The sequence below is a fragment of the Asterias amurensis genome, chromosome 19 (genome assembly GCF_032118995.1).
Source record: "Asterias amurensis chromosome 19, ASM3211899v1".
NCBI lineage: Eukaryota > Metazoa > Echinodermata > Asteroidea > Forcipulatida > Asteriidae > Asterias > Asterias amurensis.
The window spans coordinates 10,860,096-10,880,405 of NC_092666.1; the positions used below are offsets into that span (position 1 = coordinate 10,860,096).

The following is a 20,310-nucleotide window of genomic DNA, read 5'->3' on the forward strand; positions in this document are numbered from 1 at the left end:
GCGCACAAAGTGATCTCCTTTCTCGAATTGAAACATCGCAAAGCCACGGGTATGGACAAGGGGCAAACAAGCAAATCAGATCACAGATACATTCATTTATTCAATGCTTCCCTTTTCACCTGGCTTGGCGCAAAGCAGGTGAAGCTTTTGTGTGGCTTGGATTAAAGCCACTTGATAAATACATGACCTTATGCTAAAATCCTCCTCCTAAAAGGGAGGTATATAAAACAAAAAGAATGGGCGAAAACTGCAATTGTCTTATTATTAAAGCCAATGGACACTATTGGTTATTGTCAAAGACTAGGCTTCACAGTTGGTGTATCTCAACATATGCATAAAGTAACAAACCTGTGAAAATTTGAGCTCAATCGGTCATCGAACTTGCGAGATAATAATGAAAGAAAAAAACACCCTTGTCACAAGAAGTTCTGTGCATTTAGATGGTTGATTTCGAGACCTCAAGTTCTAAACTTGAGGTCTCGAAATCAAATTCGTGGAAAATTACTTCTTTCTCGAAAACTATGGCACTTCAGAGGGAGCCGTTTCTCACAATGTTTTATACCATCAACCTCTCCCCATTACTCGTCACCAAGAAAGGTTTTATGCTAATAATTATTTTGAGTAGTTACCAATAGTGTCCACTGCCTTTAAAGGCACTGCTCTCTAAAAACAAATGTAAAAAAGTGAAAAACACCACTTTTTACATTCCGAGTTGTCCCTCATATGGCTCTTTAAAAAGAGTGGTGGTTATTTCACTCTTTTAGAGGGGTTTCACTCCAGGACAGAGTGGAAAATCACCTAAAAAGATGCAAACTTCAATCTAAAAGAGTGGAAGATCACTCGAAAAAGAGTTGTCCCTCATATGGCTCTTTAAACAGAGTGGTGGTTATTTCACTCTTGTAGAGGGGTTTTCATTCCAGGACAGAGTGAAAAAACACCTTAAAAAGATGCAAACTTCAATCTCAAAGAGTGGAAGATCACTCAAAAAAAAGTTGTCCCTCATATGGCTCTTTAAAAAGAGTAGTGGTTATTTCACTCTTGTAGAGGGGTTTTCATTCCAGGACAGAGTGAAAAAAACACCTTAAAAAGATGCAAACTTCAATCTAAAAGAGTGAAAGATCACTCGAAAAAGAGTTGTTCCTCATAAGGCTCTTCAAAGAGTGATTTTTCACTCTTTGAAATTAAGAGAGTGGACATTATTATTACTCAAAGTAGTTAGCATAACAACTTGGGGAACGAGCAGTGGAGAGCTGTTGATAATAATTATAAAACATTGTAAGAAACGACTCCCTCTGAAGTAACGTAGTTTTTGAGAAAGAGGTAGTTCACTCAATCAATCGTTTGATTCTGATAATTAACACTAAAGCTTTTTGAGGTATCTGCAAGCACACAACTTTGTGCAACAAGGGTATTTTTACTTTCATTGTTCTCTTGCAACTTCGATGTTTTGTGAATAAATTATATTATTTTAATTCTTCGGACAAAACAATAATACAAGCACAGGCCGTCCAGGGAAGGGCAAAAAAAAAAAAAACTGTCATCAAAAAATATGTGCCCTCCCAGATGTGCCCTCCCCTCCCGTGTTGGGAATGGGATACACCCAACTAGGACTATTGTCTTTGACAATTATTTACCAAAAGTGTCCTGGGGTGGATTTCACAAATAGTTAGGACTAGTCTTATCTCGAGTTAGGACCAGTTACTCGTCCTAACTTAGGACTATCCATGCAATTTGTATATCTCCTAGGACTAGTCCTAAGTTAGGACTGGTCCTAACTCTTTGTGAAATCGACCCCTGTGCCTTTAAACACCGGCCTGGGGTGCATGGCTTTTTAGTGACGCAGAGTTTGGAGTGTTGCATATTTATAGAAGACGCCCACATTGATTCCAGTGTTGCCTCATTTTTCCTGTGACGTATATGTTTTTTATTATAAAGCTAATCATACCGGTCAATTGACATCCGAAATACCTTTAGGTTACGATCTTTACGGTGACTACCCATCCACCCCACCTCCATATTTCACCCCGCAGTTCAACCCCCCCCCCCCCCTCCCTCCCCCACCCCAAAAAAAAAAAAAAAAAAAAAAAAAAGTATGTAACACACATCGGTGATAAATTGGTAAAACCAAACTTAACATATGGTATCCCGGTGCGAATTTAACATCTATTAAAACGCTTGTATAGTTTTTAGATAAAACAAAACAAAATATCAATGTGTTATCCTACAAACCTGAAGAGGTTTACCCCATGGGGTTACTCTAGGTAAAAAAATGCCATTATGTCTACACATCTCCTTTATAATGTCGATCTTAGACCTTTTTGTAACTGCCAGCACCCTGGTCATTAAGGTTACAGGAAAATGAAAAACAAGTGAACATCTCGCTCATTGTTTTGCTATGATCTTTGCTTTAACCATAATTGAATACGTCATCATTTTTGTTTTCCAATGATAAGTCTTTTAAGTTCCGTACTTCAATCAGTAAAGTTTGGTAATACATCTTGTACAGATGCTGTCACCTGTAAAATTATGAAAGCTTGTTTTATGTGTCCTAATTAGTTTCTATATATAAGAGGCTATCGCCTACCAGGTTTATAAATTTCCGATTGGTCATACCAAACATCATAGGAAAATGTTTTTAAAGGCAGTGGACACTAATGGTAATTACTCAAAATAGTTATCAGCAGAAAACCTTACTTGGTAACCAGTAATGGGGAGAGGTTGACAGTATAAAACATTGTGAGAAACGACTCCCTCTGAAGTGACGTAGTTTTAGAGAAAGAAGTAATTTACCACGAATTTGATTTCGAGACCTCAAGTTTAGAATGTGAGGTCTCGAAATCAAGCATTTGAAAGCACACAACTTCGTGTGACAAGGGTGTTTTTTATTTCATTCACATCTCGCAACTTCGACGACCAATTGAGTTCAAATTTTCACAGGTTTGTTATGTTATGCATATATTTAGATACACCAAGTGAGAAGACTGGTCTTTGACAATTACCAATAGTGTCCACTGTCTTTAAAAGTTGAGAATAGAACCTAGAATATAAAACTACAAAATATCGACATTTTTGTTTGCTTGTTTTTTACCTATTAGTCTAATGGTTACCTGTTATCTATAGCTGGCCATTAGCGGTCTTTATTCAAAAGGTGAAAGACCGATCTTTCCGATTAGGATTTTGATAAATTGATATTAAAAGTGCCAAGATTTGTCAGATTTCCGTCATTGTTGTAATCTCTTAAAGGCACTGGGGTCGATTTCACAAAGAGTTAGGACTCGTCTTATCTCGAGTTAGGAACAGTAACTCGTCTTAACTTAGGATTAATCGTAAGGTCTGCATGCTACAGTGCAGGGTTGGGACTCGTCCTAAAGTCCTAAGATTAGTCTTAAGTTAGGAAAAGTTTTGTGAAATCGACTGCTGGACACTGTTGGTAATTGTCAAAGACTAGTCTTCTCACTTTGTGTATCTCAACATAATGCATAAAATAACAAACCTGTTTAAAATTTGAGCTCATTGGTCGTCGAAGTTGCAAATAATAATGAAAGAAACAACACCCTTGTCACATGAAGTTGTGTGCTTTCAGATGCTTGATTTCGAGACCTCAAAATCTAATTCTGAGGTATCTAAATCAAATTCGTGGAAAATGACTTCTTTCTCAAAAACTATACGTTTCTTCAGAGGGAGCCGTTTCTCACAATGTTTTATACTATCAACAGCTCCCCATTACTCGTTACTAAGTAATGTTTTACGCGGGTGTTTCTGTTTGTTTTTTTAAATAGAAACAAAAATCGAATTTAACCAATCACACCCCACACATAATCTCGAAAAAATCGTTCGAGCGAGCCGTTTCTCCCAATGTTTTATTATATCAACACTCTCCATAGCTCGTTATCATGTAAGATTTTATGCTAACAATATTAATATAGTATCCTTTGCCTATAAACATAGTGGAAGGACCAAACCAACGTCGGTTTATGAATGAACGTTGATAGCGAAAACCCTCGAAACTCAAGCAATAATAGAATCGCCTGATTGAACCAATTGTTGAGATTCTGGATCTGCTGACTTTGCACAGACCACATTCAACATCGTCATCAGAAATAAGGGTCAATATTGGATACAATCGCATATAATCTGTTTTATAAACAGTATCAGAGTACACTTAACCTTATTATTTTGTCTGTTGCCTTTAGATATTATGATGTTACAGAATAGTTTGTTGCCGACGATTTAATCGTCCAATACAATGAGTACGGCAAACTACTACAATACAGCATGTCCGGTATCGCATGCAATTATGTTCTCTATGCTCTGTGCTATACTATCCGGAGGACATTATTGCATATGCAATAATGTCCGCCGGACGCTGATGCATAATGCAATTGTGTCCGCCCGGACACATTTGCATGTGCAGTTGTGTCCGCCCGTGCAAAGTCGTTGCAGTAAATTAAACGCCCTTGGTTCGCCATTTTTTTACAAGCTAACTAAGTGCATGTCATGAATGACATGGGAAATGTTCGGCCGTTGGGTATTCGCTGCAATCATAAAATACGTGAATATTCATGCTGCATATACGTAGGTTCAGGGCATGCACGCTCGCTTACGCGCCCACATACATGTACAGTCATTTTTGCATAGCCCCGGACACGATTGCATATGCAAAAGTGTCCGGAGCGGATAGTATTGCATGGCGGACACAATTGCATCTGACACCGGCCTAGTGTACGACAAACCACCGCGGAAGCACCCTCTACAGCTGAATATAACGTAGCTTTGAAAGACTTCAGGCCTGAAGCCTTTCGAATATGCTTCTGAAACAGAAAAGCACACAATAATGTCCAACAATTGTATTTGGTATTGTGGGGGGGGTCGGGTTTTTTTCCATTATTTTCTCGCAACTTCGATGACCGATTGAGTCCAAATTTTCACATGTATTTTATGTTATGCATACGTTGGGATACACCAAGTGAGAAGACATGGTTTTTGACAATTTACCAAATAAATTTCGTGAACAGATAGTTCATGTAAATCGCTGGCGAGAATACGCCTCCCATAACGATGAACGCTACAATCCCGTTGGAGACACGTAGAACGGATCACTTTAAAGTCGGCAAAATCCATCTTCGCCAAGGCGTGTTCGATAACATGGGTTGTCTCAGCTCAGTAGTATGTCATTAATTATACCCTTAACTGCTGTCATAAAACGCAATTCGCACTGCCAGTGACCTCAATGTTTTGGCATTGATAGGGCCTATTTGTTGTCTTTTTCCCGCCTACAAAGTGGTAATGTCGACCTCAAGCCGCACGGTGTGCGTTTGCTTACAACAAAAGATAAATATGTAAGTAGTTTACGTTTCTTTTAAAGGGTCCATGTACTTTTTGTAGGACAAAAAGCACAATTTCCAAAGAATTACACTAAAACTTACACAGTTTGAAGATAATGATAGTAGAAAGCTTCCATGAAAACATTACTTGCTGAGGTGCTGTAGTTTTTAAGAAATCGGTAAAACAATGTCCTGAAAATAAGTTTCGTCTCAGTGATCATGAGACCAAAATTATTTTAGAATGGATAAAGGGATTTCCATGACATTGTTTTACTCATTTCACAAAAACTACAGCACCTCAGCAGCTAATTATTATTTTAAGGTATGCTTTCTACTATCATTATCTTCAAACGGTGAAAGTTTAATGTAAATCTGTGGACGTTGTGATTTTAATGGTTACAAAAAGTACCCAAATCCTAAAAGGAACTACAGCGACGTTAGGTAATTGTCAAAGACCAGTCTTCTCACTTGGTGTATCTTAGCATATGCATATTATAATAACAAACCAGTGAAAATTTTGACTCACTTGGTAATCTAAATTGCAAGAGAATAATGAAAGAAAAACACCCTTGTTGCGTTGATTGTTTCAGATGCATAATAAAAGGCTTCAGTCGTTTTTCTGTCAGAAATTACCTTTTTCTTAAAAGCTACGTCACTTTAGAGGGAGCCGTTTCTTCCAATGTTTTATGATACTATCAACAGCTCTGCATTACTCGTTACCTGTGAAGTGTGTGCGGTAAATGTAAAACATATCTTTTTACATGAAACACTTCACTGTACGTGGTTTTTCCGTTTATTATTAACTTCGATTACCATTTTAAAGGCAGTGGACACTATTGGTAATTACTCAAAATAATTGTTTGCATAAAACCTTCTTGGCAACGAGTATTGGGGAGGGGTTGGTAGTATAAAACACTGTGAGAAACAGCTCCCTCATAAGAAAAAAATGTACATAAACCCGTAGGCAATATCTACACACATTCTCATTTTAATAGAAAAAAGGTTGGTGACATGTTCTGCTCTGTCTTCACCCAAAACCAACCCAGTGTAATGTGATCTGACGATGTAATTTCCCCAAAGGAACAAAATATTAATCTTCAAATTGCGAAGTGGGTATTTCAGCCAACTCGCTCTGATTGCAGTGTACTTTGTATCATGGATTAATCTGCATCGACATGACTCCCAGTAATCTTTTTATTATAAATAATGATCTCAGACTTGAAATCAAGTCTTTTAGTCTCTTATGGAAAAAATATTACATTCTTTCGTTTAAAGTATTACCTCTTTTTATTGTTTGACAAGTGTCAACGTGTCACTTGTGGTCACAGGAGGGCGCTGTGATGATCTACAGGGCAGACGGCTCTGCTACACGGACCATATCCGAGCATACCCCCCACCCCCCCCCCCCCCCCCCGTAGCCTGTACATCTGACGTCACGCTTCGAGGCTACTAAATTACTCAAAACTCAAAACACAGATAATATAAAGCTTACGTCACTGCGCGATATGCAATAACGAGGACCATATTTAGACAAGTTTGAGTCACACAAATTAATTGCAAAAGTTTGTTTCATTGTTGATTATTGTTTATTGGGTGGTTATTGATGACACATCCAAAATGGGACAAGAGTTTCAACCCAGAAAGGACCTAATTAACATATTTAAATTATGTGGTAATTTTTAAATGTTGAGGTCAATTATCTCTAAAAATTATTCATTTTCAATACAACAATTATTGTTGTAGAGGTGAATAGAAACCTGACCTTGAGAATCTAAAAAATTAATATGTGCCTACTCGATTGACCTCTCTGTATAGCAAGGTCAGATGTCAAAGTGTTTTAGTTGGTTTTCTCCACTCAAATGCATTACTTCATGGCATACAAACAGTGAAAGTATTAATTTTGCTTCAACTGATGAATTAATATCCATAACATAGTTATGCGGCGGTCAAACGGCTCTCCTTCTTCTTTGATTATTATTATTATTATTATTATTATTATTATTATATTTTTTTTTATCCTCTTCTTTGACGACGTCATAGCTTACGATGGTGACTTTCGTGTTACAAATTATCAATTATCTTCTCAAAAATAAGTAGGTCCACGAAGCCATGAAAGGCTTTTTATAGGCATCTGAAAGCACACAATAATGTGCAACAAGCTGGTTTTTTTTGGGGGGGTGGGAGGGGGTGTTTCAATATTCTCTAGAACCTTCGCTGAATCGATGACCAATTGAGTCCATAATTCACAGATGTGTGTCCACCCCTTTAAAAAATATCCACCGAGAGAGGGCGCTATCATAAACCCACCGCTGTTATCATCAAACCATAACACAACCTGACATGTGCTCCCGTTTCTGCGGTGTGTATGTAAGTTTTTCTCGACGTGTACTGTAATTTAACACATACATTTTTGGTAATTTTCGGCAAAAAGTGTAAATCAAACCTAGTGCTTCGAATAGTGACAGTTAATTTCATATTTGTTGTAATTTTACCATAATAACCATCAGTTTAACTTTTTGTCCAGTTTCCGGACGTATATTTATATTATAAATCGTAATGGTTGGTTAAAAACAGTTTCAAAACTATGTCTACTTCTTTCAAGTAATTCTACATCTACCTAACAATGCCTATTCTATTCGTAAGTTACATGTTGGATTAATATAAATGAGGATACGTAGGTAGTAAGTGCTTGCTCAAAAAGGACGCAACAACTTCATCAAACAATTCAACATTAACAACAACTTGCTTCAACTCAAGAGTCTAGCTAGCCCTGGTAGGACGTCAGTCAGTGCCACTGCACTGACATCCTGGGTATAAAGGTTCTTAATGCGAACACAAAATTGACTACAATTTTCTTTATTTTTTACCTGATTTGAGAAGTTGAAATTCCGTTCATATATTCATAGTGCCCCTCACTATTATTCTCAACGAGTTCACAGCTAACAAATATATCCATGGAAGAAATTATTTCTGAAAATATGTCGAAGTTCTGCACTGGCGATGTGATCATCGTGTACTAATTGATAGTGTGAGCCCAAGTGCGCATGGCTTTGAGTACCAGTGCATTATCTTGCCGGCATCAACTGGGTAGGTGCCGTCAACTCGCCTATATAACCCAGGAGGCATAAAACTGTAAAGTATTACAGCTCAAATAGAATTTTTATTAGTTTCAGGTTGAATTTTAGTTACAAAAATCAAGTTTTTTTCTTGTGGAAAAAAAAAAAAAATTAATTATTGATCTTCATTCTTTCAATTTTTTTGTTTATGTTTCAGCATGGCAGGACTACTGAAGAAATGTTTGGTGTTACGGCTGACGCCACTATGCTCACATATCGGGGTAAAAGTCACATTCTCAAGCTCTCCCCTGCTACAAAGATTGGTAAGATTGGAGGACCCCAAGCTACTTCAGACTGCCTGTTTTCTAAGTCATGAGCGGAGACCAAAACTTAAATGCACTCCCAACTTACACCATGTTGCGTCATTTCATTGTGGAAAATCTTTGATGTCAGAATTCCAGATAAATGCTCCTGAGAGACACCACAGTGATGATATCGTCACTTATGTAAAAGACGAAGGTGACCTTCAAAGGCTTCTTGGCAATCTCACTCAACTTCTTTCTACTCCCGACTTTGCCAAGAAAGTGAAAATCAGCGCAGAGGATGCCAAGTCAAAGATTGAAGAGCTAACCCGGCTTCTTCTCAGCTTCAGAGCAGACCCTAAAAACATCTTCAGGTTTCTAGATTCCAATCCACGAGTTCTGAATTCCAATTGGGATGTTTTGATCGGTAACATCCGATACTTGAATGAACTCCAGGTGTTCAGCAACCGCATTCTTCTCGTCCTCGACCGTAACCCTAAGCTCTTCAGCGCCCGCTTGAACGACTTAAAAGAGCGCATCAGGAGACTGCGCAAGCTTGGTTTGAGAGAGGGCGGTCTTCAAAGGGTCATCATAACGTTTCCGACTATCTTGACTCTGAAGCAAGTTAGACTCAATGCAGCTATCAGTAAGCTGAGAGCTTGCCACTTCGCAAGCAAGCAGATTGCTACTGTGATCATTAACGCCCCTCAAGTTTTGGATGCTGAGCCTAGTGATATTGGTAAGAAAATGGTCCCCTTCTGGCCTCATGTTTAAAGGAACGTTACAGAATTGTTTTTGATTTTTGGGCTTGAACAAAGAATTGACTAGAGTGGGATTCGAACCAACGACCTCCGGATTAACGTGCCGGCGCTCAACCAACTGAGCTATCTAGCCCTATATTGGCGGTGTCCCTTTTTTGTCAATGTCTTTGTTCGGGGGTGCCAGTCAGAAGCCATACAACTGTTAACTGCCGTGTAGCCAGGGATCACACCCAAATTACGATACAACCTGGGAAGCGGCAGCTAGGGGATCACCTTAAGGGGATGCGACTTTTTGTTTCAGACATCAATATAAACCACAAGGGAAACTGACTGGGTAAATTTGTAAATGATTTTTGGGCTTGAACAAAGAATTGACTAGAGTGGGATTCAAACCAACGACCTCCGGATTAACGTGCCGGCGCTCTACCAACTGAGCTATCTAGCCCTATATTGGCGGTGTCCCTTTTTTGTCAATGTCTTTGTTCGGGGGTGCCAGTCAGAAGCCATACAACTGTTAAATGCCAGAATTGTTTTTGCTAACAAAACAGTTGCTGGCAGTGTAAGCACTTTATAGATGTACTTGTACATAAACTGACAAACCTGTTGAAGTTTGAGATCGATCAGCCATCTGGGTCACAAGAAAATAGTGTAAAACCAATTACACATTTTGCATGACATCGGTTTAACAACAAACTTTAATAAAACGCTCACTGTGCAATAAACTCTAAACGAGAAATTAGTTTTATTTATTTCTCATCAAATATGGCATTTCAGACAGAAATATGTCAAGGGATGTTTTCTACTAACTGTCATTATGTGATCTGTGATCCAAGACAATCTGGTACTGTTCCTAAAGGCACTGGATACGCCAGTGTCGCGAGATAGCCAAGAGATAGACATTTAACGACTAGTCCACAGGTCCCAATTTCATAGAGCTGCTTAAGCACAAAATTTTGCTTAAGCACAAAATTTTTTGCTTAGTAAAATCAGATTACTGGCCAAGATACCACTCAATTGTTATGCTAAGTAAACAACAGCTAAATACGAGTCATAAGCAATGTATATGGCATGAAATTTGAGCCAGTAACATGTGTAAAATAAGCGAGCTATTTTCGTGCTTAAGCAAATTTTTTGCTTAAGCAGCTCTATGAAATAGGCCCCAGGTCTATGTACATACAAGTTGGAACTATTTTTCAAATGTAAGTAATGGTTCTATTTTTTCAACTTCCTCACTAGAGCGTAGATTCCAGTATGTGTACTACATGATGGGACTCACAAATCAAGAGGACATGGTCTCCGCAAACATCTTCAAATATTCCTTGAGCCACACCCGGCAACGACACATCCTCCTCGAGAGACTCGGCAAATACGAGATGCCAGATAAGAAAGGACAAACGCGTATCGATAACCCAAAGCTCAGCAGGATCGTTGACTGTACAGACTCGAGGTTTGCTCAGAGATGTGCTGGGATCGACTTGGAGGAGTTTGAGATGTTCGTCAAGAATTTAGAAGCGGAGGATGAGGTAGCATTGGATGAGGAGGATGAAGGGAGGAACGAAGATCTCGAAAATGAAGAGACGGACGATGAGTTAAGTGATTATGATTACACAAAAGATAAATAAGTCTTGTTTGGATTTAAATTAACCAACATACTTTAAAAGCCAAGTGTTCTGCTTTGTTTGATTCAGCCGAACCAAACTTGACGATGGGTATTTAAATAAGTCTAAATAATTACCAATTGCACAGAGCTACTTTTTATGATTAAAACCATAAAAAGTTCATCGTAAAAAGTTCCTAAGCACAACAAAATTATGCTCAGCAGAACAAGTTTACCAGCTAAAATGCCGTATTAAAAATGTTAAGCCATATATTTGCAAAGGGAAGCCGATTGAAAGTCTTGAGATGCAACTATTTTACTTTTAAGTAATTATTAATGGAGTAAAAGGGTAGCAACGAGTTCCTAAACAGCCGTTTAAAACCGGCAGGGTAAGTTGCCGTGTGATAGACAAGGGCCTTTATCGCACGGCAACGACCTTGCAAGGTTTTAATCGGGCATTTAAAAACGAGTCACTACTCTTTATTCCCATTTCATAAATTCCCTTTTGTTAAAAAACTACAATTATAGACACTTTGACAACTAAAATTTGAGGTTTGAAATATTTGTTCAAAAACTTTGTGAAGAATCTGTTTGATGCACGTGGGTTGTGTGTACGCTTTCGCGCGCGCTTAGATTATGCGCTGTTACTTATAGCTATGAATTGCATTCCCCGTGATAATATTGCATACTCTAGCTTGCGCACTCGACACACGGAAGACAGCCGGTTATAAACAGCTCCAGCTGGGCATTATCAACCTTTTAAACACCCCCATGTGACTCGCTCTCCACCAATAGGAGTAGCGAAACTGTCTGGGGTATTTATGAATGAAGATTTAAATACTTCAAAATGCAGACTGCAGAATTAACTCAATGTATATGTCAACTATCATCCATCAGTTGAATAAATCAATCAAATGAAAACATGAACACTCAAAAGTCAACTCTTTATTTGATTATCGAGGCTGTTGATTTGAGATTCCCTTACGATTAAAGGGAAGGTGCACATTTGGTAATTGTCATAGACCAGTCTTTTCACTTCTTGTATCCCATCATAAGCATAAAATAACAAGCCTGTGAAAATTTGGGCTCAATCGGTCATCAAAGTTTCGAGAAAATGATGAAAGAAAAAACACCAGGCTGATTGGACGTATTTGTGTGCTTTCAGATACATAGGAATAAAAGACTTCTAGCTAGAAGTCTTTGATTATTTTAGTGAGAAATTCCCAAAACGTTTTATACTACCAACAGCTCTCCAATGCTTGTTACCAAGTCAGTTTTTAGGTTAATATTTGTATTGAGTAATTACCAAACGTGTACCTTCCCTTTAAAGGAACATCAAACCACACCAGACCCCCATCTCAAGACCTTGACCAGGCTGGGTCATAAACCAGTGGGTGGAACTGCCCCTCCATCTTGTCACCCTGTACGAGGGAAGAAACAAAGGAAGAAAGAAAGGAATAGTTTAGATGATCTTCCTGTCAAGAGAACATGGCTAACTCTCAAAAGGAGATATTAAACACCAAACTGGCAACAGCCAATCTTTCTCATTCAAACATTAGTTTAGCGTCTACAATTATGAAAAACAGACAAATCAAGAACTTGTGATTCAATTAAACCCCCACTAGACTTAATCTAGTCCCTGTTAAATCAGCAGTTAGCTTGGTAGGATTCGAACCCACTATCTTGTGTTGGAAAGAGTTGAGATGTGTTCAATTTTGCGCGAAACATTCACAGTGGAAAACAGCCGTTAATGACGTCAAAATTCTCTTCACATTTCAGGGTTTGCTCTTAACTTTTTTATTATAACTTGGCAGCAGGACCATTTAGCTTGTTCCATAATTTCAAATGAAACAAAAGATGGCCTCTAACACTGATCTGGCCAGCAGCCCTGGCCATTTCAGAGAGAATTATGACTGGCCCTCCAATGTTTTAACTGCCATTTGGCCAGCAAACTACTGTTAAAAAAGCAGGGATGTGATTCATCCATTCTTAATCTGAATTCCGGACCGGGGGGGGGGGGGTTCAAATATTATAAAACAAATTAAAGGAACACGTTGCCTTGGATCGGTCGAGTTGGTCTTTGAAAAGCGTTCTGTAACCGTTTGTTGTAAAATGCATATGGTTAGAAAGATATTGTAAAAGTAGAATACGATGATCTTCACAAATATGCCTCGAAACTGCGTGGTTTTCTTTTTACCTCGTCGACTAACACGGTCGGCCATTTATGGGAGTCAAAATTTTGACTCCCATAAATGGCCGACCGTGATAGTTCGCGACGTAAAAGGAAAACCGTGCAATTTCAAGTGATACTTGTGTGGATCATTATATTCTACTTTTAAAACATCTTTCTAACCATATGCATTTCATAACAAACGGTTTCAAACGCTTTTAATAGACCAACTCGTCCGATCCAAGGCAACGTGTTCCTTTAAGATGAAAACAGATATTAACACCCCAGATTGCAGAGTAGAACTTTTAAATCAAAAGATAAATGTCAATATTGGGCTTCATGCTTGCAAGTTTTCAAACTAGCAAGCTTTCATGCTTTGCGCTCAGAGTTCATTTTTTTATAATAGCCGTTCACATCCCTTAAAGGCAGTGGACACTATTGGCAATTACTCAAAATAGTTAATTATTATAAAACCTTTCTTGGTTACGAGTAATGGGGAGAGGTTGATAGTATAAAACATTGTGAGAAACGGCTCCCTCTGAAGTAATATAGTTTTCAAGAAAGAAGTAATGTTTCACTAATTTGATTTTGAGACCTCAAATTTAGAACTTGAGGTCTCGAAGTCAAGCATCTGAAAGCACACAACTTCGTGTGACAATGGTGTCTTTTATCTCGCAACTTTGACGACCCATTGAGCTCAAATTTTCACAGGTTTGTTATTTTATGCACATATTGAGATACACCAAGTGAGAATACTGGTCTTTGACAATTACCAATAGTAGTGTCCCTGTCTTTAAGGGAGAACCCCTCATTTGCAGGAAGTATGAACGGGGCTTTAGTCTTACCTTTTTAAACTTGGTAGTTCCTTGCAAGAGAGGCTCATCACTGTTGCTGCATACTCCGTCCGCGATGTAGTTCACTACACAGGCACGACGAGAAAACTCAGACCTACGGGTAAAGCAGGAGAAGTGAAATTTGAATCTTAATACAGTTCTCTATCATTGTATAAGTAGGATTTGAAACTTTACATAATGGAAGATTAACAAAGAGATTTGGTGATCAACACGAACAGGTAGCCTGAACATCTGACGTCACACTTCAAGGCTTGTGAAGTGCGCCAAAGAGCTGCTATTGAGCCCATACCTATACGTCAATTCCAAACCATAATCACCTTTCACCTACATTCATGATACATAACACCATTACAGGCAGGGGGGGGTGAGGGGGGGGGCAAACAGATGGCTGTGATGTTGGTGTATACAGGGCGCAATGCTGACTAGCTCCCAGAGGGACTGGGTAAGTCTATGAATCTTGATCAATTAGGGAAGGAGGACAGACCTGTTGGCCCAGGAACCATGCACTGTTAGAGGATGATGGATGCTCGCCTCTCCTTTCTTCAGATTGGCATGAACTGGTTTGAAGTTGGCTTTCTCTTCATCAGTCAAGATTGTCTAAAAACAAACAAATGAGACAAGATGTTCAGGGTGTCATGGCCGAGCGGTTTGTATGTTTCTTTTTTTGAGAGGGCCGGCAGGGGCACCAAGGTATTTTCTCCTTGTGGAAGAACACCCTACATTTCAGGTGCTCCAGAGTCGTGCTGAACCAAATTCTTAATTAAGTACATGAACAGTTTGAAGGCTGAAACATTTCAGGATGCGCTAGAAGTCGAAAGATCAACTTTTTGTTCGGAATGTCTGTGGAGTGTCTTGGTTTCAGACCTTGTTCTTGTCATACATGTAAGCCAAACCTAAATGTTATGAAAGTTCGCCCGTCTGAAACACAAACAATATTTGGGTTGACCTAGAGTCGCTCCTAATCTATTTGGTTCGGCGCAACTCTGGCGCACCTGTCTGAAACGGGTGATATTGGCCCAAAGGAAATGAGATTGGATGATTACTTGCCTGTATGGATTCCATATCTTTGAAGTCAAAATCTGTAACTGGAAGAGGTCCCCCATGCCTTGTCCACCTGAAAAGCCCAAATGAATTCTTCATTTTATTTGAAAACTGATTAGGGGAAGGAAACTTATCAGTAGGATTTCTTCCAGGATTTTTTTAACTGAACGAGGCAGTCCAGTGGAAGAACCATTTGTTTGGATTCAGAGGTCCCAGGTTCAAATCTCGGCCGGGGTTTACAAATTTCTTATTACAACTTATATTTCGAAAACCTGATGGGTGACGGAAATTCATGAGTAGGATTTTCCCAGGATTTCTTAACTGATTGAGTTGGTCAAGTGGTGGACTTTTGTGGTGAGATAGGAGTCGGAGGTCCCTGGTTAAAATCCCAGCATTCTCATGATGGAACAAAAGGTATCACAGTCAACTTCACACAGTGTTTGCTTAGGTGTCTAAAGTGACCTTTGCTTCAGCCTTCATTTACCTGTGAGATCCTGGGATGTAATGTAGGCCACCATTGTCCAGCGTCTGTGAATCAAGAGCCATGTGGATGGTCAGATGAGCCATGGGTGTAGTCCTAGTCCAGTAGGAAAAATCTTGATGCCTGGAGAATTAGTTAAAGGCAGTTGACACTATTGGTAATTACTCAAAATAATAATTGGCAGAAAACCTTACTTGGTGCCAAGTAATGGGGAGAGGTTGATGGTATAAAACATTGTGAGAAACGGCTCCCTCTGAAGTGCCATAGTTTTCGAGAAAGACGTAATATTCCACGAATTTGATTTCGAGACCTCAGATTTAGAACTTGAGGTCTCGAAATCAACCATCTAAACGCACACAACTTCGTGTGACAAGGGTGTTTTTTTCTTTCATTATTATCTCGCAAGTTCGATGACTGATTGAGCTCAAATTTTCACAGGTTTGTTATTTTATGCTGATGTTGAGATACACCAACTTTGAAGGCTAGTCTTTGACAATAACCAATAGTGTCCACTGCCTTTAAGAAATTTAAAAAAGAATTGCAGTCATGATAAATGCTGTCAAAGTTTCAGCTGTACAGGAATGTAAAACTCTTTGCATTTCAAATTGCCATTTACTCTTAGTATTCAAGGAGTCATTTGAAATGTTCTGTTTGATTTTTTTACTAACCAACTTGTTCGATGACTGACTGACAGATTGTTTGCCTGATTGACTTGTTTGAGTGATCGGTTGATTGATTGACTGATAGATTGACTGATTGTAAGATTGATTGATTGATTGATTGATTGATTGTAATAATGCTAACGATTTCTTACCAAGCCACGTTTCCTCCTTGCAGTGGAGGTTTGGCAAAGAGCTGGTCATGCCACAGTCTGACTTTCCTTTCTTTCTTCGGGTCAAGGAGCTGGGATGCTGGCACCTGGAAGGAGAAAGACAAAACAAAAGGACCGTGGTGGCCGAGTGGATAAGATCACCGAACTCGAGCTCTGGTGTTTCTGTTCAGCAGAGTGTGGGTTAAAATCCCTGTCTTGTCACCCCCACTTGTCCCCCTGAGCAAGACACTGAACTATAATTGCTTCTCTCCGACCAGGGGTACCTGTGAGGGCAGAGATGGTTCTTGTGGTGGATTTAGCTTAGTAGTGCATACTTGTTGCACAGCCTGTATACTTCAGAGGGAGCTGAGATGGTTTAAGCATACCTCCATGGTTTAAGGAATGAATTAAGGCCAAGTGACCATGGGTTTTGGGTGTGAAAAGCGCTATATAAAAACTTGTAATTATTATTTTAAATTTTGATAAGCTACCAACACTTACAGCGATTGCAGGCAAGAAGCAGACATCATGGAAGCTTGGCGTTAGTCTCCAATGACCGAGACAGTGTAGGAGGACATTTCCTGGATCTTTGGATTGGTTGCTGTGGAATTCATACATCACATCAATACCTGGGAAGGAGTCCGCCTCATTCTGTAAAAGAGTTTCAAATCAGAGATGTAAAATCAGTTTGTCTCTTAAAGGAACTGGACACCTTTGGTAATTATTGTCAAAGACCAGAGTATTCTCACTTGGTGTATCCCAACCAACATATACACACAAAAATAACAAGTCTGTGAAAATTTGGGCTCGATTGATCATTAAAGAAAAATTAAATTAAAAAAATATGCAGGCCTGCAGTCTTTCTCAGATTCAAGAAATTTGAACAGACCACAAAACTGAATTTATTTTGACCTTAGAGTCTCTCTTGAAATACAAGAGACCAGTCACCCACTCACAACAAGTCTCTGGTAGTCTAGAAGTATCTTATCACATTGATGGTGAGACAGGACTTGGATGTTGGTGAGGTAACCATCTTGCCAAAACCGATCCACCTGGTCCTGCGTAAGACGGAACTGTCTCCAGCCTTCAGGATCCTGTTTTAGGAGGAATTGAGGGTAAAAGTTCAGGGGTTGATTTCACAAAGATAATCCTAACTAAGAACTAGTCCCAGGGGTGGATTTCACAAAGGTAGTCCTAACTTAGGACTAGTCCTAGGCAATGCTAAGAGATAGGACCAGTCCTAAGTTAGGATGAGTTACTGGTCCTAACTTAGGACCAGTCCTATCTCTTAGCATTGCCTAGGACTAGTCCTAAGTTAGGACTAACTTTGTGAAATCCACCTCGGTACTATTTGGGAGTTACTAAAAACTTTGGGCGAATCCTAACTTCGAACGAGTAACTCATCCTAACTCAAGATAGGACTACTCTTAACTCTTTTTGAAATCCACCCCAGGGGCCGATTTCACATAGAGTCAAGATTGATCTTAACTGCAAATCAATCGTAGTTGCTAAGTTAAGTGTGATGACACAATACAAATCACTAAGGTAATACTAACAATTTGTCTTGCGATGAATTTTATTGATTTGTTATAATCGGCTTCAGGTTAAATACATTGCAAAAAAAAAGATATTATCTATGTAGGATTTGACTTTGCATGGTGGGGGTATATGCGGGGTTTGTTAGGAACACCAATAGTGTTCATCTTTTTGGGGTATCGTTGTTTCTGAAACTACCCTTCGTGGTTCTGTTTTAGGAGGAATTGAGGACAAATTTCCAGGTCAAATATAATTATTGCAAAAACAACAATATTATCTATAGGTAGGATTTGAAACCTATAATCTCTTAATCTCTCGTGTTAGTTCTGAAACTACACTTCATAAGGTCCTGTTTCAAAGCAAAACAACAGGGAATGGCTATGTATTTATCGACAAACACTTTTAAGTAACGTCTAGTTTATGTTTTGTGATGCTTACTATCACTGGTGCAAACAAAGCTCCAAGAGGCTCGTGGACCTTGCTGAGATCAGGACACGCCGCCGAGGGCTCTTCTCCAGATGTTGACATCATCTCCAGAAAGCCGAACACCTTCAATTGAATGCTCAATTAAGCTGCTATTAAAAAATGTGGTACAAATGCGAACTCTCAGCTTGCAATATTTCTGTACTCTTCTCCTTTGGCGCACGGGTCCTCATGAAGACACCGTTTCAGATTAAAAGACATGTTGCCTTGGATCGGGCGAGTTGGTGAAAAGCCTTTGTAGCCGTTTGTTTTCCAAAATAATGCGTATGGTTAGATAAAAGTAGAATATAATCATCCAAACATTAATTGTTTTCTCAATGTGATGTTAGTTCATGAAGCAATAAACTAAAGTTCATTGCTACATGGTTAGTTCACGACACGACATTATAAGGAAAAGCACGCAATTTCAAGGCATATTTTGTTGTGGATCGTGTATTCTACTACATGTAGTGTTCAAACAACTTTCTTTACCATCCAATTAGGCAACGTGGATCCAGTACTCCAAGCAGGAACACGGTTTGCAAAATTCACCAGAAGCAGTTTGGATTGTACGGTTTGAAAAGAATTTCCAACAATATTTTTGACATAAACTGAGTGTAAAACAATGAAGTCCACCTCCTTTATAATCTCAAAACATTCTGCGGCACAATCGACTATGGTGACATTCAGCAAGTTATCTATACTTCATGTTTACATTTTATTATCAATTGTTTACAGGTCCATATTCCAGCTAGCCCCAATTGGGTCCAATCCACTGTGCGTAGACCTTTATCACGGTGTGGCCATCTTGATTTTACTCCATTCGAACTCATTGTAACCAAACTGAGGCTGGACGAAATAATAGTATGGTGCCATGTGCAATGAATGTTAGCATTCAGTATTGTCATGGAACATGGAACATGACCAAGATGGTGACAGCGTGATAAAGGTCTATGGGGTTACGGAGTGGACAATGGTGCTATCCTCCATGATCCAGCATGTTCACGCATAAAAAAAGTCATATCCATAGACGATGTGACCTGTGAAATTACATGTTTACAAAAGAACCACCGAGCCTGGACTTCCTGCAGGCATGATTTGTACAAAGCCTATTGGAAGAAATCATAAAGTCTTATATTGTATGGAGATTGCACTGTCTTATTCTTCAACGTTTGATATGATGAAAGGGGGCACATCTCAAAACTTGTCCATCTTTTACTTTCATAACTCCTGGATTTATGTGAAAATTTTAATGACAAAATGTCAACTTTCACATAATGACCAGTGCAGTATCTTGCCCGCAGACTAGCCAAAGAATGCAACACTGGTCACAATCACGGTTTAGAGACGAACGCCTTTGAATCATATGGATTTAAACATGCTTCCTATAGAATTGTCGTCACTTCTCTGAGATCTATAAGATCCTCTTATGGGGTTTATTGTAAGGGATAATTAATATGCTATTCAATTTCTTGCTACCAATCAGAAGCACGCAGTGAGGTAACAACATAACATGTATTCACTATTTCGTTGAGTCCGGTGATAGGTCTCTCTGAACCATGGAACACACAATTTTGGATATGGACCCCAGTTTGCCCCCTCTATTGTTCTTAATTATGGCAGAAAAGAGCAAACCGTTAATTTAAATCCCACGAATATACTTGCATGCAGTTGTGTATTTTGTGGCACTGGGGGGGGGGGGGCAAAGAGAAGTCACAAAAAGACTTGAGATCTCACTGGGATTATGCAAGTCTTGACTCGTTTTGTAAAGAGAAAACGTGTTGTCAAACCAAAAACCATGGCTACCCCATTGTTTATTTTCAACTGTTTTTGTTTCCCGGAGGTCTAAATTTTACACGACCCTTTTAACACGTCAATAATAAAGTTCTGTTAAATTATGCACCACGTACGTTGC

General features: G+C 39.1%; 2 protein-coding genes across 3 annotated transcripts in view; one reads left to right on the top strand and one right to left on the bottom strand.

Moving 5' to 3' along the window:
• Positions 1–12,028, top strand: part of LOC139951550 (uncharacterized) — a 91,703-nt gene extending 79,675 nt beyond the window's left edge. Inside the window, exons 1-3 of one of the 2 annotated variants that reach the window (XM_071950489.1) lie at positions 7,633–7,691; positions 8,598–9,421; positions 10,680–12,028. In XM_071950489.1, the coding sequence (XP_071806590.1) occupies positions 8,599–9,421; positions 10,680–11,065 (1,209 nt within the window). In that variant the 5' untranslated portion in view covers positions 7,633–7,691; position 8,598 and the 3' untranslated portion in view covers positions 11,066–12,028. Of the gene's footprint in view, positions 1–7,632; positions 7,692–8,597; positions 9,422–10,679 lie in introns of those variants that run through there. The other variant, XM_071950490.1, reaches the window with a different exon arrangement.
• A 336-nt stretch (positions 12,029–12,364) lies between these two features.
• LOC139951525 (phytanoyl-CoA dioxygenase, peroxisomal-like) lies at positions 12,365–19,064 on the bottom strand. Its single transcript, XM_071950458.1, has 9 exons — positions 18,372–19,064; positions 17,354–17,491; positions 16,899–17,048; positions 16,401–16,504; positions 15,590–15,709; positions 15,112–15,178; positions 14,549–14,661; positions 14,056–14,158; positions 12,365–12,461 (listed from the first exon to the last, which is right to left on the bottom strand). Exons 1-9 carry the CDS (start codon positions 18,462–18,464, stop codon positions 12,399–12,401), a joined length of 951 nt encoding a protein of 316 aa, XP_071806559.1. The 5' UTR covers positions 18,465–19,064; the 3' UTR covers positions 12,365–12,398.
• Positions 19,065–20,310: the final 1,246 nt, after the last annotated feature.

What these genes read in the sequence shown, in the direction of transcription:
- LOC139951525 (XM_071950458.1), bottom strand. Translation starts at nt 18,464, where the DNA reads ATGATGTCAACATCTGGAGAAGAGCCCTCGGCGGCGTGTCCTGATCTC. An exon ending in TAGACTACCAGAGACTTGTT is followed by an intron (nt 17,049 to 17,353) that starts GTGAGTGGGTGA and finishes ACTCTTTTACAG; the next exon opens with AATGAGGCGGACTCCTTCCC. An exon ending in TACATCCCAGGATCTCACAG is followed by an intron (nt 15,179 to 15,589) that starts GTAAATGAAGGC and finishes TGGGCTTTTCAG; the next exon opens with GTGGACAAGGCATGGGGGAC.